The 26,452-nt window shown below is 37.4% G+C and overlaps 1 protein-coding gene across 1 annotated transcript in view; it reads right to left on the bottom strand.

Moving 5' to 3' along the window:
• The window catches only part of eif2ak4 (eukaryotic translation initiation factor 2 alpha kinase 4), a 33,778-nt gene that overhangs the window by 5,627 nt on the left and 1,699 nt on the right, over positions 1–26,452 (bottom strand). The window contains exons 3-35 of the mRNA XM_038291443.1: positions 23,967–24,069; positions 23,718–23,891; positions 23,377–23,457; positions 22,614–22,750; positions 22,436–22,536; positions 22,180–22,337; positions 19,137–19,675; positions 17,150–17,265; positions 16,719–16,873; positions 16,198–16,631; positions 16,024–16,096; positions 14,646–14,738; positions 13,678–13,800; positions 13,491–13,595; positions 13,344–13,407; positions 13,164–13,243; positions 12,952–13,053; positions 12,817–12,867; positions 12,487–12,723; positions 11,279–11,354; positions 10,855–10,976; positions 10,564–10,613; positions 9,322–9,490; positions 8,668–8,784; positions 7,258–7,323; positions 6,986–7,156; positions 6,760–6,894; positions 6,438–6,545; positions 5,955–6,083; positions 1,932–2,018; positions 1,659–1,771; positions 1,508–1,566; positions 1,266–1,369 (exon numbers count right to left, since the gene is read on the bottom strand). Coding sequence (XP_038147371.1) covers positions 1,266–1,369; positions 1,508–1,566; positions 1,659–1,771; positions 1,932–2,018; positions 5,955–6,083; positions 6,438–6,545; positions 6,760–6,894; positions 6,986–7,156; positions 7,258–7,323; positions 8,668–8,784; positions 9,322–9,490; positions 10,564–10,613; positions 10,855–10,976; positions 11,279–11,354; positions 12,487–12,723; positions 12,817–12,867; positions 12,952–13,053; positions 13,164–13,243; positions 13,344–13,407; positions 13,491–13,595; positions 13,678–13,800; positions 14,646–14,738; positions 16,024–16,096; positions 16,198–16,631; positions 16,719–16,873; positions 17,150–17,265; positions 19,137–19,675; positions 22,180–22,337; positions 22,436–22,536; positions 22,614–22,750; positions 23,377–23,457; positions 23,718–23,891; positions 23,967–24,069 — 4,432 coding nt within the window. The remainder of the gene's footprint in view (positions 1–1,265; positions 1,370–1,507; positions 1,567–1,658; positions 1,772–1,931; positions 2,019–5,954; positions 6,084–6,437; positions 6,546–6,759; positions 6,895–6,985; positions 7,157–7,257; positions 7,324–8,667; positions 8,785–9,321; positions 9,491–10,563; positions 10,614–10,854; positions 10,977–11,278; positions 11,355–12,486; positions 12,724–12,816; positions 12,868–12,951; positions 13,054–13,163; positions 13,244–13,343; positions 13,408–13,490; positions 13,596–13,677; positions 13,801–14,645; positions 14,739–16,023; positions 16,097–16,197; positions 16,632–16,718; positions 16,874–17,149; positions 17,266–19,136; positions 19,676–22,179; positions 22,338–22,435; positions 22,537–22,613; positions 22,751–23,376; positions 23,458–23,717; positions 23,892–23,966; positions 24,070–26,452) is intronic.

Genomic DNA, 26,452 nt, shown 5'->3' on the forward strand with positions numbered 1-26,452 from the left:
TATAAATAGTCTATAATCTCAGACAATGCATATATTTGCTTTGAATGGATCTTGTAGAAAAAAAATTATATATTTTTAGGTTTTTGTTAGAGATGCTACAGTGTTACTGTTATCCAATGTTTCCTTCAAATCAATATACTTTTGGTAAGCCTCAAGTAACTCAGGTTTTGGAATCAGGAGCAGTTAGGGCCAAGTATATTTTTGCCATGAAAAGTGTAAATGAAAGGATGTGGGAATCCAGAACCTACCAATTACTGTATCAAAACAATCCTTGATAGCAAATATTGATATTTAGTCTGTGAGGCAGACACCCAGTCTACTTTAAAGGGTAGGCTCAAAACTTTTCTTTTTGATAAAGCTTATAGAGTTGAGTGGCTCGGGTATTTCAGAGCCATCTCTATAGTTATGCTGCTATAGACTTAGACTGCTGGAGGACAATAGGACTCTTTTTCCATCATTCTGCTTTATTCTATTTCTATTCTCCCATTCTGCAGAATTTGTTGGTTCAATCTTTAACATTATACTCTCTCTACTTTTTCTCATAGTAGCTTCATCTGGTCTGTTCCTGTTTGCCTGTGACGCCCTCCTGGAGAGAAATATCAGCTGTGCTTCTGCCAGTAACACCTTTTTTTATAGATGTTGGAGCTGTGATTAACATTAAGAGGAACTGGCTCTGAGCTCGTCTGTCTGGCTGTGCGTTTCTTGGACGAGGCCGCCTGTGGAGCTGGTTGACAGTTGCCTTTTGTATTTCTGCTTCTTTTTCCTATGTCTGCTTCTGTCTCCTTGAACCCCAGTTGGCCTCGGCAGATTGCCGCTCACACTGAGCATGTTTCTGCATGAGGTTTCTTCCTGTTTCCTCTCCACTGTCGTTTCAAGCATGAGTTGATGCAATCAGCTGGTTTTCCTTAGATAGAAAACTGAACCAATCTGACTGTATGATCTTTTAATTGTCTCTGTAAAGTGCCTTGAGATGACATGACATGAATTTGCGCTATATAAATAATACGAATTGAACTGAATTGTTAAAAAATACAGTTTTACAGATATGCTGTACTTAATTTTGGCTTTCTTTTTTGCATACCGTAACCTACTGTAAAGGATTTTTTTCAAAGTAAATATTTCTTTGAGATAAATATGAAATTATTAAAGAAAAGAGCTCTGAAATCTCTGAGTGGTGCATCTAAATAGAAGGTCATATGTTAGATAAACTAAGAGAAATCGATTCAAAGGCCAAAGTGACTGGGTGTTGTTTGTGCATCACTAACCTGAGTCTCATATCGTCTTCTTGTGCTCGCAGAAACTTTCTCTGGGCTGATGACGTACACATTCATGTTGGTGTTGCTGCTGCTGCCATGTTGCTCCAAAGAGCCTGAAAACAGGTTTCCATATGAACCATATTATTAGAGGACTGTTTATGTGGGCTTTTATCCAAGTCACATCCTAACTATATGAGAACAGTAAATGGTTTGTGTTATGGTGCTGTGAGACCGTTGAGGTTACACTGTACCAGTGTTGTTTAGCTGTGATCCTTTAGGATTCTGGAGGTTCATGCTCTCAGAGATTTCTCTGTAAAGAAACAAGAAGAGTATTCATGAGACGGATAAGCCCATAAATCCTTCAAGAGAAATCTAAGGTGCACGTTACACAGATTTCTTAACCTGATGCTTCTCTCGTCAAAGAATTTGGTCCGACATTTCTGAATGATGTGGTCCACCAAGTCCGACTCTGGAATTCTCTTCTCAGACTGTCGGTCCTTCTCAAAGGATTTCACCTGGGAACACAAAATCATTTAAGCAGCTTTTCAAAATATTCAATGAAAAACTATTTAGTGTAGTTATGCAAAGAACTGTTTTTGTTTTAAGAACACCCCCCAAAAACACCCCCCCAGAAAAGAAGCATACAGCAAAATACAGCTTAGATGTTACACAAACCTTAACGTAGTTTCCATCTTTGTCACAAACCAGAGCCATGCATGTAATACCAGCCAGTCTGCAGTGCTCCATAAGTGTCTCCTGGGACTGAACAAAAAGTGACAAAGAGATTAATTTCAATTTCTAAAGATGCTTCACAGTAGACCTTCATTTCTGTATTTCAAAAACATTCTTAAGGTCTTATATTACATTATAGGCAGACAGACAGACCTATAGGTCTTTTGCATCAGCTTCAGTGTTATTATCTCATTAAACTTCCGTTATTAGTGGTTATTGGTCCCATAGAATAGCTTTAGATTGTGCCTCTTACCTACCAATAGGCTCAGTAGGTTATCACTGAATTAATCCTAATAGTAACCCTAATGTAATAACCTTTTTGGCCGCAGTATTAACTTATCTATTTATGTGCAATCTGAACATAAATGTAGTAGTTACTGTAAAAAAGAAAAAGCTGATAGGCATGTCACTCATATCAAACAACCCCTCCCAAAAAAATCTAATATCCTGTCAACTGAGTTGTTTTTAAACACCACATTAAATCCGTTAGATTGAAAGATTTGGAATTCACTCCAAGTAAAGCTTTAAAAAGCATTTTTTTAAAGAAAGAAAATAAGTGTAAATAAATTAGAAAAAAAATGTATAAAGTAAGTAAATATAAAGTTTCTTAACATAAGAAACTTTCTAGAAGGTCAATGATGCGAAGACTGCGGCCATTCTATGGAACTGATAACAGCTAGAAATTGCCATTTAATGGTTAATTAAATCTAAAGCGGGTGGATTCTTTCTTTCATTTCTTTCCAGCTATTTATTGTCATTACACTGTCACAAGTACAGAGCAATGAAATTCACTCTCTGCATTAAACCCATCCCCTTGGGGAGCAGTGGGCTGCCATTGTGCAGCGCTGGGGAGCAGTTTGGGGTTAAGGTTCTTTTCTCACGGACACAGAGCTGCAGTTTGTGGGAGTGGGGCTTGAACTCAGAACCTCTGGACCCCAAGCGTAATGCCCAACCACTAGGATTTTGATGCCTCCTCTTTTCTCACACCTTTCTCTGTCTGACTGCATTAAGTTAAAGTATCCTCTGACGAATGTTAGCTGGCAGCATGTAAGAGAGTTTGCCATATTAGGCAAATGAGGGAAACCATCAGCAGAGGATTAACACAAGTCGTTGATTCTCTGAGTAAATATGACGCCATGTGAATGGTTTTAACAAAACTCAGCTAAGAAGGGATTTATGGCTGAGACGTCTACAAAATGGTTTTGTTAAAAGCTTTCTCCTTGTGTATGCATAACAAACAAAAAAACATTATGATCTGGAATGTCTGTGTTTTAAGCTAGACTCATATTTTCCTCATTTCCTCTAAAGACTCCTACGCCACTCCAGAGGACAATGAAAACAATTAAAAGACATTAGCGACACTATTGGAAAGTTCAGACAACAATATCTTATACTGCATAGAGGGGGAAAAAACAAAGGAAGGATTAACATGTTGGTACTGGGTGTTGGCTGTTTAGTGACAGAAACATGGGACCAGAACTGCTGGCTGTCATAATAAACACCTTCATTTTTTTAAGTACTGATCTCAGTTTGGCCAAACCCTCTAACTTCCATCAAATTACTGCAAGCCAGAACTCAAACAAAACAGAACCATTTTTTTTAAAGTGCGTCAGATAAAACACTGGCACATTCATGCCGGTGAGATAAATGACTCTGTCACCTGGGTGTGACCCTTTTTTGCCAAACCTCAGCAAAACTTGCAGGTGAAGAAAAAACTTCCTACTGGAAGTCAGGTGTGTGTCTTATGTAGACAGGTTTTACTGTATTAAAGAAACTAACAGCCACTATTTAAACATAAATATCAAAAAGATCTTTAGTAGGGTATGGGCAAACCAGGTCACTGAATGTGATTGGAGGTTTAAATGAACAGAAAAGAAAGTTGAAATTAGGTCAAATGTAGCTTTAATCTCTGTGACTTTAGTTTAGATTTAAACAGTATCTTTACTTTCACTACCAAGGTTCTCCACATTTTATTTCTTTCTTTTTGCCTTTTTGTCAGCATTTCTGCTTTTATTGGATTGGTGCAGCAAAGAGACGGACAGGATATGGGGGGAAAGATTGCAGGGGTATTAAATCCTGCAAAGGTTTGGCTGTCTATGAAAGTATTTTATGCACATGTGGTATTCGGCTAAACCGCTGAGCTATTTGGTTGTAAAATGAAACACTTTTCCAACAACAGCATCAAATCATTGCTCAGCCTTGAATGTGATGAGACTGTAGGGCAAGAACCAACTAAACAGAGAACAAAAACTTAAAATCTGCAGACAGTAAAGAAAAGAAAGGTCATACATTTCTTTTATGTATTGAAAACTTCTGGAACATCCCAATTTTCTCACCTCCGATCTAGTATTATCGCTTTTTAGTAGGTGGTAGAATCATAGATGTTACACACATAATTTTAGCTCCAATCCGTTCATACAATAAAATTTGAGAACTTATGGAAGGTGTTTTTTTTTTCTTTTATTAGCTACAGAAAGTAAAGAAAGTAGATGAAAAATACAGAATTTGAATCCTTTTGCATTTTTGAAACATGCCAGTATTGTGGTTTTGGCCTTTCTGCAACAAACATATAATATACTTACATTATATTATATCATATTATGTTATATTATATTATATATCATAAGGAAAACTGTAAAGAATTTTTGAAAACAAATGTTATCCCATCTTTTAAACATGTTTGTTTGGAAATCTTAGCAAGGACAGCTGCCAATCCCTGTTGTGCTTTAATGCCCGTTTTAGAGCAGACAAAAAGGTGCATTTAGTGAAGTGGTGGCCTATTGGTTAGGGCATTGTGCTTGGGTCTCAGAGGTTCTGAGTTCAAGTCCTACACACTTCCATGGGTCGCCACTCTGGGCACAATGGCAGTCCACTGCTCCCCAAGGGGATGAGTTAAATACAGAAAGTGATTTTTTTTTTGCTCTGAACTTGACAGTGTAATCACAATAAGAATTTTTTTTTTTTAAATCTAGAATATTTATTTCACTACAAATGTAAGAACAACTGATCAATCAAAAGGCTTCACTAAATCATTTGGAATAAAGCTGCGTTCACACCGAACGCAGCAAAAACGCATCTGCTGCTTCATTTTTGCTGCTTGTACCAGTTTGTTCTGACGTGCGGCTGAAGCAGCTTTGCTGCTCTGGCTGCGCGGTGCTAAAGTGGGTCTGACGTGCGTTGGGCGGAGCTACCCTATCCTTTCTTTAACTTGCAGCTATATTTGCTGTGATCAGTGGGAATAAAGTAGTTTTAATATGTTTTTAGGTGGGAAATCCACCTGAAAACTTAATCTGTGCAGTCAGTTCATCTAGATTACAATCCTGCCTTCCAATATTATTTCTCTGTTGGAGCCGTTCAGACCCCCACATACAGACGGTGCGCTGTCAGTAGGAATCCCTTCAACAGCAGCCTCTGGCCCTGTTGCCTCCTCGCGGTTCACCGCGGCAGCTGGAAGGCGGTTTTCATGTAAGTAATCCAAACTGCAGGCAGCAGGATAATAAAAGCGAACATATTCTGCCGGCAGGTTTCGGCATTTTAAGTTAATTTAGGCATTAATAAACTGTTTCAGAGGAGTGATCATAGCGCTCTGAATCAGCAGTGCCGTGTCTGTCTCCCTGCCAGCTCCCAGATCAGCTTCTCTAATTGGTTGATGCGGCGCATCGAGCAGCAAAAGTTAAATTTTTCCATCTTGAGCAGCAGCGCGTTTGCGGCGTGTCGCGCATTTGTGGCACGTCACATGCTTAAACACTCCCATCACGCTGTTTCAGCTGCTCAGACGCGCTGTGCCTGCTGCTCAAAACGCGCTGCAGGACATTTTGCTGCGCCTTGACTTTGCATGTAAACTCGCTGCTCCTGCTGCTTTCGGTACGCATAAGGTAATGACCATAGAGGTCCAACCAACACATTTTAGTTTAAAACCACATCCTTTCAAATTTAAATGTGCTTTATAAAAGCCAACCAGTTTACCTGTAATACATCATAAGCAATGTCTGCAGAAACCCCAGTGCTCCACAGCTTCTGGACAACACTGATGGCCTTGGACATTGAGGACTGTCCCACTGGGACCACCAGAACATCGCAGGAACTCGCTGTCACCTAAAACAAGAGGAAAATATGAATAATCATAGCCATAAAACAAAACAAAAAAACTAAAGCTAAGCATTATAAATTATATATGATTTGGGTTAATAAAAACAAAAAAATAAAAAATGAGTCCCAGATAGGTTCCTGTCTGAATTAAAAATAAATACAAGGCTGTGCCTCTTAAAATATCCCAAAGGGAGTGAAGACGTGCACTGATCATAGTTATTAACAGGTTTCTAAATGCGGCACCATGGCGACCGACGGCTGCAAAAAGGTGTCATTAAATATGCAGCTCTGCTGGTGCTCCTCCATTATAATAATTAGGAATGTCAGAATTCAGTGTGTATATGTGTCTGTCTCTCTTACTGGCTCCTCCGAATTGGCCATTGCTGCGTAGACTTTATCCAGAGCAATGCTGGCCCCCACAGCACTGGGGACAGGCACATTTGAAGCTGGTCCACGAAACTCCAGGATCTAAGCGCAAGAATAAGACAAAAAAATAAGTCATGTCAAAAAAAAATAAATAAATAAATAAATAAAAAAAAAAAAAAAAAAAAATATATATATATATATATATATATATATATATATATATATATATATATATATATATATATATATATATATATATAATTAAACTGGATCATGGGAATTCACTGTTTTTGGATTAGGAAAACTATAAACCTACTAAATGATCATAGCGTCCTCCGGCAGCTACAATATCGGGTACAGTTCGCTTGCGTTTCTTTATAAAAGCAACAAACTGGAAGATGACTCCAGAGTGATGCTGGACCTTATACACCAAACCCAAGTTGACCACCACCTATAAAGTAAAAAAAAAAGAACTAAATTTAAAAACAAAAAACAAATATATCATGTTGTTTCTTTTCCTGCTTTAAAGCTGATAAAATCACCCTAAGTTTAACGCCCAGCCTCCTCAGGAGGACGCTGATCTCTTCCAGGTCTTTGATGCCCTGCTTTGCCAGCTGAGTGACGGCTGTCTTCTGTTTGGTCAGCGATGTCAGCAGCGGCGCCAGCTCCTGCAGACTGCCCTTTTGCTCTATATACTTATACAGTGTATGGAGCTGAAAACACAACAAAACAAAGTTTTTTATCTGTCTGGATGTGCAAAAAATGTTACCTCTTGAAAGCTGAACATATTTAAATGCACCAAGTAAACACTTACACTGTTGGTCGAGAGAGAGAAGTTGCAGAACTTTGCTTCCACTTCACCTCTGGTCAGCTTTTCATTCTATAGCAAATATGGACAGAAGAGGCAAATCAGTTACTGTTACTATATTTGCATTGACATATTCCACTTTGAACATATAAATGTATACTAAGATTTATTTGTCCATCTAACAAAATTAAAATGAATTTCAAATGTTTAGTTAAATGGGGCGTCTGTAGCAGTTTGTTTATGGACAGCTCTGTTAAGGCCAAACAACCCCATCTTAGTTTGGTAGAGAGCTTGCCTCTAAATAGACAACAACAAAACCTTTGTATTCGGCTATTTTCCCTATTGCAAGGCGTCAGGTTAAGCTCAAACCCCCAAGCCCTCCATATTTAAACAAAGATATGCTTGTCCCAACTTTCTTTTTACCACATCATCATAAAAGTTTAAAATTAAAATGGGTTCCAACAGATTATACATTTTAGTTCTTAAGTTTTGGCTCAATAAGGATCTTAAAAATACTACCCTGAAACTGATTCACAGGGTGTTTTATTTAAGTTTAATTTAGATAAGCCAAAAATTAAATACCTGGGGTGGAGAAAAGCGAACACTCCATCCTTATGCTAAAATATATAAGTGGTATCATCATGTTGTGGGAACGCATGTGCTAAATGATGGATGGAGCTAAATGCAGAAATCCTATGAGAAGAGCTGTCAGAAGCAGCAGAAAAATTACATTTTAGTCTAGACAACGGTCTTAAAAATGATGCAACCATAGTTACAATAGCACGGTTTGTATAAAGCATAATTATGAAAAATGCTCCTCATAAAATGCTTTCCACCCAACTTGACTAAGCAAAGAAGAAAAAAGGAAAATGACAGCATCTTGATTTGTAAATCTGGTAGAGCCCTACTACAGACCTTTAAATGTGGATGTAGACATAATCAATCAGGGAAGGGAATTCAAGACCATCCCACAAGTTTTTGGAAACCAACCTTCTACTGTACAACTGTTTGAACTTTGCTGTTTTCATGATTTAAATACCTTTGCAAGCCACTGTATCTCTGAGTTTTGCATAGATCTATTTGTAGGGATTTTCACATCAAACACCTCTAGAGAAACTGTCTTACGTTGGTATTACTTTGTATGATTTACTCATTAATGATTATTAGACTCCTAAATGCTGCATAATATTTTAAAGATAATAAACTAAAAACAATATTTTCACAAAAATTATCAGTCTCCAGATCACTACCACATATATAAATGTATGAATTGGATTATAGAGACGATTTACCTTGTATTCCTAGTATTAAAAGAGAGTAATTTGTGGTCTATCTTAAGTTTATTAAAAAGACAGATAATTTTTGCTGTTATCATTTTAAAAAGGAGATCTAATATGTAATATAAGTCGGACAAACCATAGCATCACAGAGTATGTTGGATGCCTGGCTCAGTTTGTCCTCTGGGACACCGCTGTGGAGCAGGACGGCCTTCAGCAGGCTGGTGTGGTTCAGATAGATGTTATAGTTCCTCTCCTGAAAATACATAGACACCTTTTAACCTCTTAGCCACAATTACAGTCAGCCTTCATGCAATGAGCACCTTGGAGAATAATAACTGCTGTGTCCGGCAGCAAACATTCTTTAAGGCTGTCACACAAAGACCAGGACAGTGAAGCGGATCAGAAACAGGATGCATGAGGGATGTAATAGAGGCTAGACACGAGGCTGTCTGGGTTTATAAGGTGTGGGAAAAGAGCTGCGGCTGGAGATTGACGCAGCGCTGTGATGGATGCGGACAGGAAATGGATTGGACTGGAAGGGAGGGAAGGAAGCGGACGAAGCTACGCATACCAGATTTACAACATAAACAATAAATACAATGTAAATCAGTCATGCTTACACGTGCTTTGGTATGATAGGAATGTAAGTGGGAAGTGAGGAGGAAAAAACACAAGTTTGAAGCTGACCTAATGGCATTTGGAGGAGGATATAGAAGAATGACAAAAAGGTGCATAAACTATTACTTCAAAGACAGCAAAGCTAACAGGATTAAAATGGTAAAAAAATAACCTGAAGAGCAGGAAACTCCTGGACTACTTCAGAGATGGTGTAAATGGTCTCTGCATCAGGGAGCAGGCTGTTGGTGACTGGTGTGATGATGTCAAAGGCGCACTCCAGAAGCTCCCTCGGATGGGCGCGGTCCAGCTTTCTGGGTCGGAACACACGTTCAATGCAGTACCTGGACAGAAATTGAGAAACACTCAGTAACTTTGCCTCCACTTTTCACATTTCTAGATGCACTGTTGTTTGCTAATATTTAAACTATCTGGAGCAGGTTTTTTGATCGAAGTAGGACTCAAACAAAAATAAACGAATAAACTGATTCTGTACGTATGCAAATGTCTCAAAACCAGGACATGTTGAACCCAATTACCTAAAGCTGATGCACAAAAAGATGGTGAAGATTGTTTTTATTATTTTGTTGAAGGTGATCTGACCTTCAACAGGGGAAATAAGCTGATTACAACCTCTGGTCAGATTTTTTTAAAAGCATTTTACCACAGAATGCAGTAAATATTCTATTCCAAAAAAAAAAGGCAACTACTGTGCAGGATACATTTTAAAGTTTTAATAGCAAATTATAAATCAAAACAATAGAGACATAATATAAACTTCTAAAACAGAGACCTTATTAAAATAATAACACCTTTTGGAATCATTTCGGGCAAAATGTGGTAAGCTTTAAAGAACTGATGTTGTGCCTTTAGTATTATTATGCATTAATTCATGTAACGGAGACAAAACCAAGTATTAAGACAAATACCACAGCATTAAAAATCTATATTTCTTAGTCTTATGTAATATTCAATTTAATAGGTGACATTAATTTTAGGTTTTCATTACGCTGTAAACCATAATTATTAAAATCATTTGAAAAGAAAATGATGGTGATGATGATGTATCATTAGGTGTAATTAACCTGTAAAACTGCTAATTTTTTTATTTGAATCATCTTGATAAGCAAATAGTTGATTTTATTCATTTATATGCACGCGCACCTTCTTCAATATTCCATATAATTCAGTTTTATTTATGTTTCAAACCATAAAAAAACAAAAAAGGTTTTAGTGATTTCTGTTGAGTAATTACTAATCGCCCCCCTTATTCTGTTGCTAATAAATCAAAATGACCAAAATGAGCTACAGAACATATTACACATGAAACAATGGCAATAGCATATAAAAAAAATATTTCACTTTGCATTTACAATTTCAGGAAGTGTTTAGCATTATAACTAGATACCAACTTTACCTCTTCAGTTGTGTTATATTGTTTCGGGCAACAAATCTTGCAAACGCCATCTGAGGGGAAGAAAGAATTGAGAATCTGTGTGCCGTAACCATGACAGTAAATTCAGAGCATTCTTAGATGTAATCAATCACAGTATGCCGCCATCATTTAGTCCTCAGGGTTTCCTGAGGCTGCTGCTGATTGCAGCCTCAACCTGTGGACATTTGCATTTTCTTTGAAAGGCTGCATAATTAGTGAGCAAGCATGGATATCCGCACATGTGAATGTGTGTGGTATGTTTGTAGAGCTCACACGAAGGTCAATGGGCAGAGTGACCAGCATTCCACTGTGGTCCATGAAGCAGGCCAGCTCACTGCCATCATACAACTTCCTGTTTCTGGGCAGAAGCAGTGGCGTATGAAGACGTACCGCACCTGAGGACACATTACGCATTATGTCTAAAACACAAAACCTAAACCCAAGGGGAGCTGATGTGTACAAACAGATAAGAATAAGCACAGCATGAAGATGAAAAGCAACACAAACACATGCACAGAATCTCTGCTGCCCAACAATGAGCCCATTGTTTAGCAGACTCACACTGGACCAGATGTTGGGCTCTTCAAAACAGACTAACAGGAGGTCAAGGGGTGCAAGAAGTCTGGGATGGAGAGTAAACACGGAATCATGTTCTCACACACACAAACACACACGTTAACAGGCCTGGTCTGCTCACCGTGCTTCTTAAAGATTCTGGTGACGCTTTCGTACACATGCTGCTGCAATTTGGCGCTGCCAAAGTTGAAGCTGCCCTGAAGGGAGAACAAACAAATAACCTTTGTTAGAGAGGTCTTTGTGGCATAAACTGAATGTTTGCAAGTATGGGATAAAGGTGAGGGGACGCTGAAAACAATGGCTCTGCACTGACATCTACAGGTAGAAAGGAGAAAAACACATAGGAGGGAAATAGATTTGCTCTGGTTATATTAATAATGAAGGAACAACTTTAGCAAAGGTCAAAAATAATATTTCTTTTAAACCAAAATAATTAGACAGATTTTAGGTTATTTAGGTAATATTTACAATGATTTACTTAATTGTCAAAATCCCCTTACAGGAAGGAGAGTTTGGAACTAAAATCTGTTCCTACGCTGTAGCCATTTTAAAAGTGACCCTTTCAGGAGAAATAGAAACATTTAATAAGAATAATTATGTTATAACAAAGTGATGGACTGGCAACCTATTCAAGGAGCCCAAAGACAAATAAAAGTCATCTGCAGCAACGGTGGAATGCTCTACAAAACATTGGCTTTCATTTGACAAACCCTCAAAAAAAGGGATGTTTCTGCATTTTCTAGCTAGTTTGGGTCTGATCAGTTTCGACAGATAAAGTAGGATCCAGTGCCAAGTGAAGTTTTAGATCATTTCCACATGTTAAAATGACAATGAAATGCAGCATAGAATATCAGTCTGTCCCAAGAGAATTCTAGGATCTCTATACAGGATCAAAACAAAATATTTCAGTGAGATTTGAAATGATGTATTGTGGGCTACATTGGTTTATGTACGGTACTTTGAGTAATACAAAATCCAGCTGGCTATACAATGTCCTGCCATTGCAACAGCCTGGATATTATCGGAGATTCAAGAAGAAAATAATATAAAATATTTAGATCTAAAATAAGAATATTTTTTAACAGTAGAGATTTTTTTGGTCTCTAGTCACTGGACTATGAAACGAATAAAGGAATTGATTTATGTATTATCTGACTATAAAATCTTTGTTTCCTATTAATTTAATATTAGTGTGTGCAACATTCATATGGCAGATAACCGATTTTATAGAGTGTTTAGTCTATAAATTCTGTGATTGGTCAACAGCTCAACCTTTGTATAGATTTCTTGAATGAGAATGTAAAACATTATTTTGGGAAGCATACATACCTTGTGCATGTCCATGTCATAAGCATAATCCATGACTGGTGAGGTGTTTTGTGAAAACAACTGTCCAACCATGGTGCGGTAGGCCTTGCCGTTGATATTAGCCATGGTGTGCTGCAGCACCTCATGCAGCTCGGACTCCTCCATTTGAGGCGGCGGCAGCAGCTCGCTCTTCAGCAACTCCTGAGCGGTGGGTCGAAGGGCCGGGTCGTGCTTCAGCAGCCACTCTATTACCTTCCTCTAACAGTGGAAAATGAAAACACGACTTAAAACTGCAACTTTAAAAGTATTGAGATTAGAGAATGAAACTAGAATCTGTGAAGCAGTTCTGACCAGGGTTCCTTGCTCATGTTCAGGAAAATCTTCTGGGAAAGAAATTGACTCCTAAAGTGTTAAAAAGGGGTAAAAGTGAATAAGAAGTCCAATTTGGATCACAGCCTTTAGCTTAATTTGCTCATCATGACGTACCATCCGTAGCTGGCTCAGGACGGAGATGCGCTCTGCACCGGTCACAAATGGCCTGTAGGACATCTCAAAGAGTATGATACCCAGGCTAAACAGGTCAACTTTCTGTTGGGAGAAAAAAAAAAAGACAATTAAGAAGACATTAAATTGTAAGGAAAGAAAATAAAAACAAACTGATGGATTGTGGTTGGGCAATGAAAGTTAGATTGTCTTACCTGGTTATATGTGGCTTTGGTGTTACCCTGGACCTCTGGACTGACGTACAGAGCTGTTCCAACCATCCCTGTCATGTTACCTAAAGGAAATCATACAAACCCAACAGCAGGTGTTAGGGTGGGGCATTAACCTGCACAGATATCGGAGCTTTACAAGTTTTTGTTAAAACAAAACTGCACCTGAAGGGTCTGGTTTGGGCGCCCCAACAGAGCCGCTATCTTCCAGCTCAAATTTACCTGCTGCCTGAAAAAACACATTTTTAAAAAGCTCAGACTGTGACTATATTTTTTTCTTTACTTTCAATTAGATAAATATTTACTACGTACAACATTAGCAGGATGATCTGTGGCCAGGCCGAAGTCTCCGATTTTCACATGATCCTGGGAATCAAGGAAGATGTTCACAGGCTTCAAGTCCCTATGAATCATACCCTGAAAAAGAACAAAGAACTTAAGAAAAAAATAAAATTATGATTTAAGAAGTATGCTAGAGTTCATTTAGAAAGTTCCAAACCTGCTCATGAATGTAAGCAAGACCATCCAGGATCTCCCTGAACAACCTCCATAACCGATTCCTGTCCAGGTACAAACTTTGATCTATTGTGTCTCTTAAAGTGCTCTTTTCACAGTATTCCATCTGTCAGGGCCACAATCGATAAATTAGCATTTAATTAAAAACACTTTCATATACAGAAACAAAAACAAAGTGCTTTAAATCAGACAAAACAACTAAGGGGTTTAGAAACACAGCTGTGTTTTTAACAATAATTATTAGGAGAAAAACAAAATATAAGAAGCGAGTCTGCGACAGTAATGAGCTATAAATCTAAAACAGATAGGAAAAATGAAAAGGAAAAAAACAAATACCAAAGGTAAACTACAATCTGTGTATTATAATAGTAAAATATATAAATGAAACATAAAATATAATTCAAAACCAGGCAACAAAGTACATTAAAACGAGAAAGAAAGTTATCTCCTAGTTAATAATCTAAAATGCTTAAACTAAGCTAAAAGGCCATTTAAAAACACACATCTTATATACAAATCTATTAAAACATTAATAATCTCCGCTGAGAAAGTTTGCGGTAAGAAAATGATGCCTTCTTTCTTATCATTCAAGTACCTTCTTAAAAGAACACGGGACCTTGTTGGGTTATATGGTAAAAACTAATTTTTGTAGGACTAACTATTCTAAAAGTCTTTTTTAATTAAGTCACTCTCTATTTCATAAGTGACTTTTAACTGGATCAATGGGAGTCCCCTGATCTGCAACTCATTAATACCAGTATTGATAAAATGTACAATATGTTATCAAAATTAGGTCTTTAAACAATTGAATCTCTATGCAATGAATGGATCTGAAACCTATGAGTAATGCTTAAATGTTCTATAAAGGCTCTCTTAGATGTTTCAAACAAGCTTCCCTCGACTTTATTGTTACAAAATATCAATCAGAAGAAAAGAAACAAAAAAATGTACCTGTATGTACAAGTAATGCGCTATAGAAAGATGGCGATCAGAGTCTGAGGTCCCAGTTGTGTCGGTTGTCGCCGGCGTTTCTCTTGGCTCCATCTGGAGATAAAAAAACATTATGTCAATGGCTCCAGCCTGTAGAGTAGCCTCCAGAGTAGAGTAGCGGTGAATATTAGGTGTGGCTAGCAAAAAGACAAGAAAGGCAAGGTTTATTGATCATAAAAAACAGGATAGGAGTTGATTCAATGGGAATAGTATTGATATTGCAGTCTGAAAACTGGGTTTAAATCCATCTTCCATTTCTGTTATCTGATGTGCTTCTGGGCAAGGCATTTGTCCCAAGTGTGGATTATTGCTGCAAAGCCTGCATGTCACTCAAATGATGCATGAATCTACCAATGGTAGAAATTCTCAAAATATAAATATGTCAGCTTTGTGTGTGTGTTTTTTTATCCATCCCTATTATAAGCTGATCTATATCCAGGGTTCCCAAATCTGGTTAAACTAAAATTAAATGTAAGTTTTAAGGACTTTCCAGGACCCATTTCCTGCAGTTTAAGGACTGTGTCTCGTGACGTGTGTGACATTTTCCTACTGCTACCACTGAACAAAACAACGCAAAAATAATTTTACAAGAAAACTAAATGTCATAAAGGTTATTAAATCATCAATGAGAAAAGTGGATTTAATATATAGCCTACATTCATATTGGATATGGAGAGTGTTAAGTCATTTGAAGTATTGTTGAAGCCATGAAGTTCCTCAGCAAATGAGTTAAAAAATTGTACTTTTTTAGAGACTTTTATGAATTTCTTTTGCTCACCAAGGCAATCTAATGGAAAGTAAAATACTTATTTGACAGCAAAAATGCACGTGTCTTAATTGTGCGTAATAAACGACATGAAAGGAATTATTTCAGCACTCAATGTGAAGCGCAATCCCAGTTGTAGCTGCAAAAAGATTGCCTGTACCAATGCATGCTCTGTTACAAACACATGAATCGTGCCGACTGGAGGAAACACAAGAAAGAAGTGTCACCCAAGCAATAAAAGAATGACATGTTGACAGCGGTAATCATCTATCCATGATACAATTTCAAAGAACAGAAAAACACTGAAGGGCTTTTGAGGACAAGTGTCATTATATGACAAATTTAGTTAATTTACTATTTATCTAAAAAGGAAACACATGGTTTCAGATTGTTCTTACTACAGAATTTTTTTGACGTTCTACACAGAGTTTATTTATAGATTCCACTGTCAGCTTTCACTTAATTAATATAACTAAATTATTAACTCGCTATAGATGCATAAAAATGACAAACTGTTTTATAAAAGACATTAAAACACAGACGAATTCATGAACATGAAGAAAATGTTCAGACCTGGGACATCTCATCTGTGCTGTCATCCCCATTTTCAAAGATGATGTCACTCCTTGATTCGCTATCTGAAGGCCTGAAAAGAGATTAAAATAGAAGAAAAGAAACATTAGGAATGTGTCAAAATTTTGTTGAAAAGAAACAACTTTTTACCAAAACTCTAACCCTGAAACTTACAAAAACGATGCACCAAATACATCGTCATCATAGTCATCTTCGTCCTCGTCACTCGACTGGTGTCCGCTGCACTTGGCACTGGAGGACCTCTCAATGGAGGTGGACCACTCCACAGAGCTCGACAGAGCTGAGGGCGGGGCGAGGTCCTCTACGTTGTCAGGCAGGCCGAGCTCGTTGAGGCGCCGCGGTGGATCACAGCGCTGCACATGTTTACATGGAGTGCTCTGAGGCTCTGAGCTGTCACTGTTGCTCAGCACTCCCGTGGAGGGCAACTCGTGCCGCTCGATCCAGGCGTTGTAATAGCGGACAATGTTTTCATGGTTCAGACGGGAGAGCAGTGTCACCTCCCCTTTGATTCGCCTGAACTGTTTACTGGCTGGATTGACCTGGATTCGCTTGACAGCATAGTAACAACCATCCAGTTTGTTTTGAACCTGTGCATCAAAACAGAAGAAAATGCAGATTTATTGTCAAGTTAAAGCTTGCTTAAATTTTATTTGAAAAAAAAGGGTGCAGTTTACCTTAATTACTGCTCCAAAGGCTCCTTTTCCCAGAAGCTGCAGTTCCTCAAACTCATCAAAGTAGCGAGAAAACTGCCTCTGTAGCCCTGAGCTGAAGGGAGCATCGAGGATGTGGCTACGGGGAACAACAGTCGACCCAAAGTCCACTGCCAGATCTGGGCCAAATGAAAAATATTACGTAATGCAAGATTTAAATGGTCACCTATCACCAAAAATCTTTCAGAACATAATATTTTTACAATAACACAGAGTTTTATATACTTCTTTTGTATGTTACCAGCCAAAAATAATCGTATTTTGTGTGTTAATCCAGAAATTTCCACATTGAAACTAGTTGTCATTAAACTGTCTATTTATGGGTTGTTTCAATTAAATTTGCTCTGTTTAACGTCTTCGATCAATGTCAGAAGCTGTCATTTCGCCTCACTCACCATCTGGGCTGTTGTCCTGGTACTGAGGTAGGTTTTTAGGTGAAGGAGGCTTAAGGAAAGAGTGCTCCAAAAGCTGTTGGGTTGTCCAGCGGTCAGCATCATTCAAGCAGATACATCTAAAACAAAATACAGTGGCCATCAAGCATTTTAATGAAGACTGAAAGTCTTTGATTCTAGTTAAAACATCACATCGACATTTCAAAGTTAGAAATACTATCAAATACCTTTTTGAAATAAATTATATTAAGGATTTCTCATTAGGATATTAGGATTTCTGGAGGTGAGTTTTGTCTCAAAATGTCTTGACGTGTGTTTTTTCAAACAGCCCTTTATCTATCTACAGAAGATCCTTTACAAAATTAAACCAGGTGAAACAAAAACTTTACGACTTGATATAAAATACTGACAAACTAAAACATTTTTAAAAATCTTAAATATAAAATGTTTATATACATTTTTTTTTTACAATTTTGATATAATTACTGCTCTAAGTGGGTCGCTCTGTCTCTGTTTTATAGTCTCTATAATCCAGTTAACGATTAATCGATTAATTAAGATTAATCAGATCAATGGTTTCAGCCCTACCTTTATGTTGTTATCATTGTGGGTTTACAAGGAGCTGTAAATAACATTAAAACTCACCTGCTCAAATCCTTCCAAAAGTCAGTATGTCTATCACTAAGAGATAATATTGTCTCCTTGAGAGATAATAGTATCTTTATGGCAAAACCAGTGTTATTACTGTATAAAAACAGTACCAGAAAGCATGACCACATTACCCCAGTTCTAACAAAATGTCACTGTCTGCCTGCACATCTTCATATCCCCTTTTTAGACATGAGCACCTAATTATACTTAAAATGTAAATATAAATATATTTAGATAATTATACACAATGTTTGCATGTGTTACATTTTTAATTTCACAATTCACCAGCCTTCTTCCATCTCCTATTTATTTAACAGAACCAGATTGAACCTTCTCCTAAACAGTCTTATGCGTCCAGCAAGGTATTTTTATTATATGAAAAACTTCATTTGTATTATTACGCAATTAACGTACAATAACAGTTTTTGGAGTCCGCTTGACATTCAGATCTCTATCCTCACTGTGCCAGAGTTCACTTCAACCGAGGCAGTAGCTGCTCAGTTTTAAGGCAAACCCGAGTCCATTTTTTTGGTCCACATCAGAGTTCCATTTTAAATGAACCGAACCTTCTGGCCAAACAAATGATGGTCCGATTAAAGCAGACTGAACAGGGCTGGTGTGAATACACCCTTAAACATTAAGGAAAACTGGTCAGGTGGATAAGGATTATAGACAGACCAATACATTTTAAATTAATCAGGTCTAAGTGGACATCTGGCAAAAAAAAAAACTTACTTTTTTTTAAATTTTAACTTATTTTATTCTGTTTTATTTTCATTATATTATATTGCATTCTTTATGTAGCTTAGCGATTAAGTCTTTACCTTATTTCCTGCAACTGTAATATCAGTACAGCACTTGGTTTTTTTAATGTGCTTTATAAATAAAGTTTGAGTTCAGTTGAGTTGATAAACAGCTGGAACATTTTTTTTCTTCATTTTTATCATGTTAATGTAGAAAAAATAGCAAAATCAGCTTCAAGAATAGGCTCATAAAACTGGCAGCACATATCAGGTATTGATTAGACTGATGTCAAAATAATGGGCAGTGGCCTTGAAAAAACTGTATCAGTCTATCTCTAATAAGGACAGAGTTTTTCTTTTGCTCGGTGAATGCCTAAAAATGTATCCCTCCTCAAAGACAAAAATCTTTTTCATGGCCTAAAGGTTTATCTTCTAACATTGCAGATACAACCATGAGCTTGTCACTGCATGGCTGAAATTAATTGAGCAACCTTAAATGTCTTCATCCACAGAGAAGATTTTTTTTTTTTCTTTTTTAGGACCAGTAGCTTTTAACATTAATATGATAATAGTTTAAACAAAAAATGTATACACACCTGTTGAGGAAATCCTGAAAATCAGCAGGCAGGCTGCTTGGTACAGTAACTGGAAACTCCTTCACCTCTTTGCCCTGACTCAGCGCCAGCAGCATCAGCCCCAGGTTCCACACATCCCCTTTCTTCCCAGTTTTTGTTGGCAATGCTGTATCTTCCGAAAAACGGACCCGGGCTTGTTCGAAAATGTCTTCTTTGCAGATATCAGCAAAGCGTTTGGATAGGCTATAGTCAGTCAGTCTAATGGTTCCCTCTGAGTCTACCAGGACGCTGGAGGCCCCCAGCTGTTTGTGGACCACAGAGTTAGAGTGAAGGTAGTTGAGGGCAGCCAACAGCTGAGCCGTATAATGGCAGAGTTTATCCAGAGGAACTGGGGTCTGGCTTGCCAGGCTTTGGTTCAGGTTGATCCCAGGCACGTGCTCAACCAGTAGGTTCACATCTATGCAGTCCTCCTTTTCAATGGAGCTCAGCGCTAAATAGTGCACCAAGTTTGGGTGATCTAGGCGCAGGAGGGAGTTGAACTCATTCTCTGCTGCATGAATCTACAAGTAATTTAACGAAAAGAAAATCAGTACTTCTGGCTAGCAGCTTTCATAATCCAGTTAATCCAACATAGGTCATTTTTAAAGCTGTTTTCAGGTGCCTAGACATTTTAATATAAACATTTCATATAAAGAAAGGAATGACGACAAAATAAAAAAAGGTGCATTGAGGAGGAAAGAGGAAGAAAGGAAGTAAAGTAAAACGAGGGGTAATAGCTTAGGTGCTGATGGAGGGAGAAAAGAAAGAATACAAAAAAGAAAAAAAGGGAAATAAAGAATACACGAGAAGTGGATAAGAGCTCGTCTGCTTGGCTGTGTCTTTACTGCAAGGGGCCGCCTGTGGAGCTGGTTAAAGTCACCTTTTGTATATCTACTTCCTTTTCTATGTCTGCTTCTGTCTCCTTGAACCCCAGTCAGCCTCAGCAGATGACCGCTCACACTGACCCTGGTTCTGCTGGAGGTTTCTTCCTGATAAAAGGGAGTTTTCCTCTCTACTGTTGCTGCATGCATGCAGGGATTGCTGATAAGTAAACATTTAAATGCAAGCCAAAATTGTAGCCCCATTCAGTCAACTCATTCTCCTTGACAGAAACTTAAACCAATCTGACTGCATTAGTTCTGTAAAGTGCCTTGCGATGACATGTGAAAACAGAATTTAAATGACAAGGATTATGAAGGACCAACTCTGCCATATTTAAAAATAAATACAGAAATAAATAAATGCTCAATAAATGTATGAGCATACAATTAATTGCCAACAAAAAAGTGAGACATAAATGTATATAACTCTTAATTAGCTTCTTTATTTATTTGCCTTTGTAATATTTACCTTATTTATTTTTCTGTCCTTTATAATCTTCAACTTTATTTTTTAATTACTTATATTTTTAAGTATTTATTTATGTGCATGTTATAATATTTTTGTCTGTTTTATTCTTCCTTTGTATTTTTTTATCTTAGTTATTTCTTCGCCGCTGTTTATTTCTCTCTGCCCTTTTTACATTTCTCTATGCATTTCTGGGGGTGTGTCCTAGAGAGTCAACTTCTGCTCATTGGTTGGCTTGGCGGCCCATCTTCTTAACTCACAGAGCTCAGAGTACTAAGTTAAATGTTCTCTTTTCTGTTGCTGTTGTTCGATAAAAGTACGTTTTAAGATCATTTGAGGCGAGAACCTTATACTTTTAAGCATCACCATATGGCCCATTCACAGATTTAATGCGTAATTTAAAAGAAAATGTGACGAACTTGAGAGGACCGTGGCAACCAGCGGAGCTCCGAAGTTGACGGCAGCCAGGTCTAACCACAGCCCATCTGCAGCGGCCCTCTCTCAGAATAGCCGTGTGTGAAGAATCGCTGGTGATGATGGCGATTTTTTGTTGCAGCGGCCCTCTCTCGGCATAGCCGTGTGTGAAGCGTGTTGGTTAGCATTTTACTACATCGGTCGAATCTACAGGAGGAGAGTCTGATGTCGAGTCTGAAGTCATTAGAACTTGAGTAGGGACTTTGCCAAACTTTGCCAAATACAACAAAAAATCGGCATCATAGCCTGGCTATACTGTAGACCTGGCTGCCGTCAGCTTCGGAGCTCCGCTGGTTGCCACGGTCCTCTCAAGTTCGTCACATTTTCTTTTAAATTATGCATTAAATCTGTGAATGGGCCATATGGTGATGCTTAAAAGTATAAGGTTCTCGCCTCAAATGATCTTAAAACATACTTTAATTGAACAACAGCAACAAAAAAGAGAACATTTAACTTAGTACTCTGAGCTCTGTGAGTTAAGAAGATGGGCCGCCAAGCCAACCAATGAGCAGAAGTTGACTCTCTAGGACACACCCCCTGCTCATTTGCATAATGAGGCAGAAATGCAGAGAGAAATGTAAAAAGGGCAGAGAGAAATAAACAGCGGCGAAGAAATAACTAAGGTAAAAAAATACAAAGGAAGAATAAAACAGACAAAAATATTATAACATGCACATAAATAAATACTTAAAAATATAAGTAATTAAAAAATAAAGTTAAAGATTATAAAGGACAGAAAAATAAATAAGGTAAATATTACAAAGGCAAATAAATAAAGAAGCTAATTAAGAGTTATATACATTTATGTCTCACTTTATAATTTAATTTCTACTTACATTTATTTGTTTATTGTATTTTTGTTGGCAATTAATTGTATGCTTATACATTTATTGAGCATTTATTTATTTCTGTATTTATTTTTAAATATGGCAGAGTTGGTCCTCCATAGAGTTGGTCCTTCATATCAGTGAGCTGAGTGAGAGGGAAACAATAACAGCACTAATTTAGACAAAGTAATACTATGTGGACTACGATTTGGAAATGATAAACCTGAATACAGTTGGAAACAAACAAAATCAGTACAAGACTAGTCTTAATTACTGGGGTTAAAATGTTTGATCAAAAGTTTTGATCGGGACATCTTCACCAAATACATTATTAAAATGCTAACTTTCGTAATAGAAACAACAGACTGTTTACTTGCCTGCTTTTTACAGGCCTCAATCTTTCCTTTCTCCTGGCTGGTAAAGAACTTCCCCATCTTCTTGCTCCAGTGCAGCGACCACTCATAGATCACAGAAAACTCTCCAGAATTTACTTCAAAACCGCAATAAACGCTGCGTCCAAGTCGCTCGCTTTCACCTGTCCAAAAACAAGCATTCAGGTTCTGTTATGGCTTACTTTGCAAAATATGCAGGATAGGAGAAAATACTTCTTGTACTAATTCTGCATGGTCTCACCTAAACTCTTCCCCTTATGGACAACAAGTTCTCCAAAAACACTGCTGTTAAAATGAAGAAGCTCCTGGCTGCGGTGGTTATCTTCATTAACTGTGTCTCGTCTTAAAAAAACAAAGAGACTTCAAGGTCATATTGTGGTAAAAGTGACAGCAGGGTATTATTTGGGAAGGTGCTATACCTGTGGCGTGTATTAGAGGTGGTGCGACGACGGTTGGCAACGCCTTTCTTGGCCTCGGTCAGCTCAGCTGTTGGTCCAACAGGGCTGGGTGGACTCCCTAACACGGAGGATGGGTGCTCTACGATCTCTAGTCGCTCCTGTGAACATAAATAAATTGAACCAGCAGTGTCAACACAGCAGTGTTTATTTATGAACCATTCCATTGTAGATTTTGCTTTATGTTTTAGATCATTGTCTTGTTGGAAGATAAATCTTCGTCCCAGTCACAGGTCTTTTCCAGACTCCAACAGGTTTTCTTCCAGAGTGGTCCTGTATTAGGCTCCATCCATCTTCCCATCAATTTTAACTGCCTTCTCTATCCCTGCTGAAGAATAGAAGGCCCAAACCATGTTGCTGCCACCACCATGTTTGACGGTGGGAAGGTGTGTTCAGGGTGATGAGCTGGGTTGCTTTTATGCCAAACAAAGTTTTGCATCGTTGTCAGAAAGTTAGATTTTGGTTTCATCTGATCAGAGCACCTTCTTCCACATGTCTGCTGTGTCTCCCAGGTGATTGTAGCAAACGTTAAACAAGACTTATGTATTACATTAAGAAATGGCTTTTTTCCATAAAGGCCAGATTTGTGCAGTATACGACTGATTTTTGTCCTATGGACAGAGTCTCCCACCTCAGCTGTAAATCAATGAAATATCCCCATAAATCATGAAAGCAAAGCTGTGTGTGTTTGATAATGTGTGTTTTGCTGTGTTTATATGAAAAACACCTGTTTTGCCATTTCTTTTCTTCTCTTTTCCTCTCGTTTCTCCTCTTCTCTCCTTTGGATTACAGCCATGATCTCTTTTTCCTACAAGAATGAACAATAAACTCAACTTAATGGACACAAAATACAGTGAAAGCAGACAAGTGTGGAGGTCTGGATTATTTCAATCTGAAATCAGAATAAGATTCTCTGCCTTTTATCTAGAGTGCCAATGTTTAAAAACTTCACAGAGAAGCTACCTAAAAAAAACAGATTATGCTTTAGCTGTTACTAAAGAGACAAGACAAATCACTTCAGAGTCCCATCTTGGATGTGAAAGGGTGTCACTTTTCCCTTTCCCTCACCATCTCCTCCTCCTGCTTCCGCTGCTGGTCCATCCTGCGTTGCTCCTCCTGGGCCCTTTTCTCCTGCTCCCTTCTTTGGTTCTTTAGCATCTCTTCATGAAAGGATCGGGGCGGGGGTTTGTTGTGCTCGCTAAGGAAACCCTGGATATGGTCCGCTAGTTCATAAATCATCACCTGTTAGAGCAAGAAAACAATTTAACAACCAGAAAACATAACATTTTGAAACTGCGTGTTTCGGTGCGTTCTCACCTCTCCGCATCTTGATGCTGCCAGCTTGGTCAGCTGGCTCTGGAGGTTTAGGAGGTTCTCGTTTGAAAGACCTTTGGCATTTTTTAGCTCCAACTCCGGAGACCTGTTGGTGTCAGACGGTATTGAGATTCCTCACCTTAAGATGGGACTCAACCTCAACAATGGATTATTTTAAATTCTTTCAGCCAAAACACAAACAGGGATGTGGGAGGCTCCCTAATGATTGAGGCTCCCTAAAATTTTCTAATTGTTGTGCTTAACATTACTAAAAATTATAATTCACTTCTCTTATCAAGCACTGCGCTTGATGTATGTGTAACTTTTCAGTCATCAAAGCCATGGCAAACACATAACTGGCTTTAATTAGAGGCAACCAGATTGTACGCTATCAATGCTTTTAACCATAGGTTTAGAGTCAAATCCTGCTTCTGTCAACAACTTAAAAAACACAATGATCAAATACGCTGGCTAATGGGTGTGCAGGTGGCGCAGTGGTTAGTGCGCACGACCCATCTATGGAGGCTTTAGTCCTCGATGTGCTCGAATCTGACCTGTGGTCCTTTGCTGCATGTCTCTTCCCCTCTCTCATACCTACTTTCCTGTCAGCCTACTGTCACAAAAACGAGCCACTAGTGCAGTAAAAAAAATTACACTGGATAATAAAAACTATGATTTTGAAAATGAAAACCATACGATGTAATTCAGATAAAAAAAAAGAAAAAAAATCGAATCTCTTCCCTATTTGCTTACAATATTTAAATGTAAGATTAGCAAAAAACTAAATATTGCCCCATATATGTTTTGCATACGTGGAGTTTTTAATAGAAAAACATAGTTAGCTATGTGTCTTTTTGCTTTTACCTATTTGATCATACTGATGAAAACAGCCTGAAATGACCATATAAATGCACATCAATTAACCAGAATGACCATTAAAAAGGTGTTTTGTTGAGTGGAAACGAAAAATAATGTGGTAGATTACTAAAAAAATTCCTTTTTTTAGTAATCATTTGTTGCCATGTCTCCGCATTACTAAACTCCACACACAATCCTTAAAAACTGTATTTTGTCTAATTGGATATGTATCTTGCTTATTAAGTATGTACATATCTTTAGTAACAACAATTTTTATTTCCTGCATTTTCAGTGTCAAAACTATGTTCTATGTTATATAAGAGAAGATTTTTATACAATAAAAAAAAAAAAGCAATACCTTTGTTGATTTATTCTCGTAATTTTAAGGGATTTTAGGATAACTCACCAAGGTCAAGTTAAAAAAAGAACAAAGAAACCAGATAAACCAACCAGGCACAGTCGAAAGAAACCATATGATTACATGAAGTACTGAATATCAGCTGTTCAGCCATTAAATGCATTAACCTGAATGATGCACATTTAAAATTCTATTCAAAAACGCACTATTAATCCCAAAGGGAGATTAAATATACATTATACCAATGTAACACCTCAAAAGGTTAAAGACACGGTTTGATGCATTAATAGAAACAATCTTTGAACTCAATGAAGAACTGAAAGCACATTATCTCCTATATAATGTAGCCCATAGTTAAAAAATAAATATATATATATATATATATATATATATATGTATATGTTTCTTTGGATAGAACATTTCTAAACCAATTCTATCTGAATGATTTAATCTCATTGCATCTGTGAAGGGCCTGGAAATTATATGTGTTATGAATTAGGGTTATACAAATAAAATGAAGTGAATTCAATCAATGCATCAGTCAATCAAAGATTAACATTAATCACACAAATATGTTAGACAGGGAAGAACAATATTATAAAATGATACGACAGCATTGTAAATTCATCGAATTCCAGACCAGTTCAGAGCTTTTTAAAGAACATCGACAGGTAGGCCTGTAACCTTTCTGATCATTACCTATGTAGCTATTTTTAACTGTGTTTTCCTGTTATGTAAAGCACTTTTAATTGTCTTGCTAAAGAATTCAGCATTATGATTAACCTTTGTCTGCCCATGTTGGTCAGTTTTAACAGCAGTTATGATAAGTTTTACAAAGATGGATTCTTAACCCTACAAATGCATCCCAAAAGTAAGAATATATATTGTGTGATTTCTTATCTAGGGCTGCAACTAATGATTAGTTTGCAAATTGATTCATCTGTAGATTATATATATGTCGATATATATACGTATATTAATAATCAGATAGGGAAAGGTTCCTTAAAGAAGACTTTTTACGAAACTAAACCAGGTGAAACTAAAACTTTTCCACTTAAGTTGGAGTTCTGGATAGAGCATACTACTTTTTTTTTTTTTTTTATCTTAACTGCAAAATGTTTATATAGATTTTTTTTACAACTTTGATGTAATTACTGCTCTGGGCCACTCTGTCCGTAACAGGTATAATTTAAAGTCTCTATACTCCAGTAAACAACTAATCGATTATTTATAAATTATTTGGTGAGTTTTTTCAATAATCGATTAATCACAA

This window comes from Cyprinodon tularosa, unplaced genomic scaffold, assembly GCF_016077235.1.
Source record: "Cyprinodon tularosa strain WSP-4 unplaced genomic scaffold, ASM1607723v1 ctg3, whole genome shotgun sequence".
NCBI classification, from domain to species: Eukaryota; Metazoa; Chordata; class Actinopteri; order Cyprinodontiformes; family Cyprinodontidae; genus Cyprinodon; species Cyprinodon tularosa.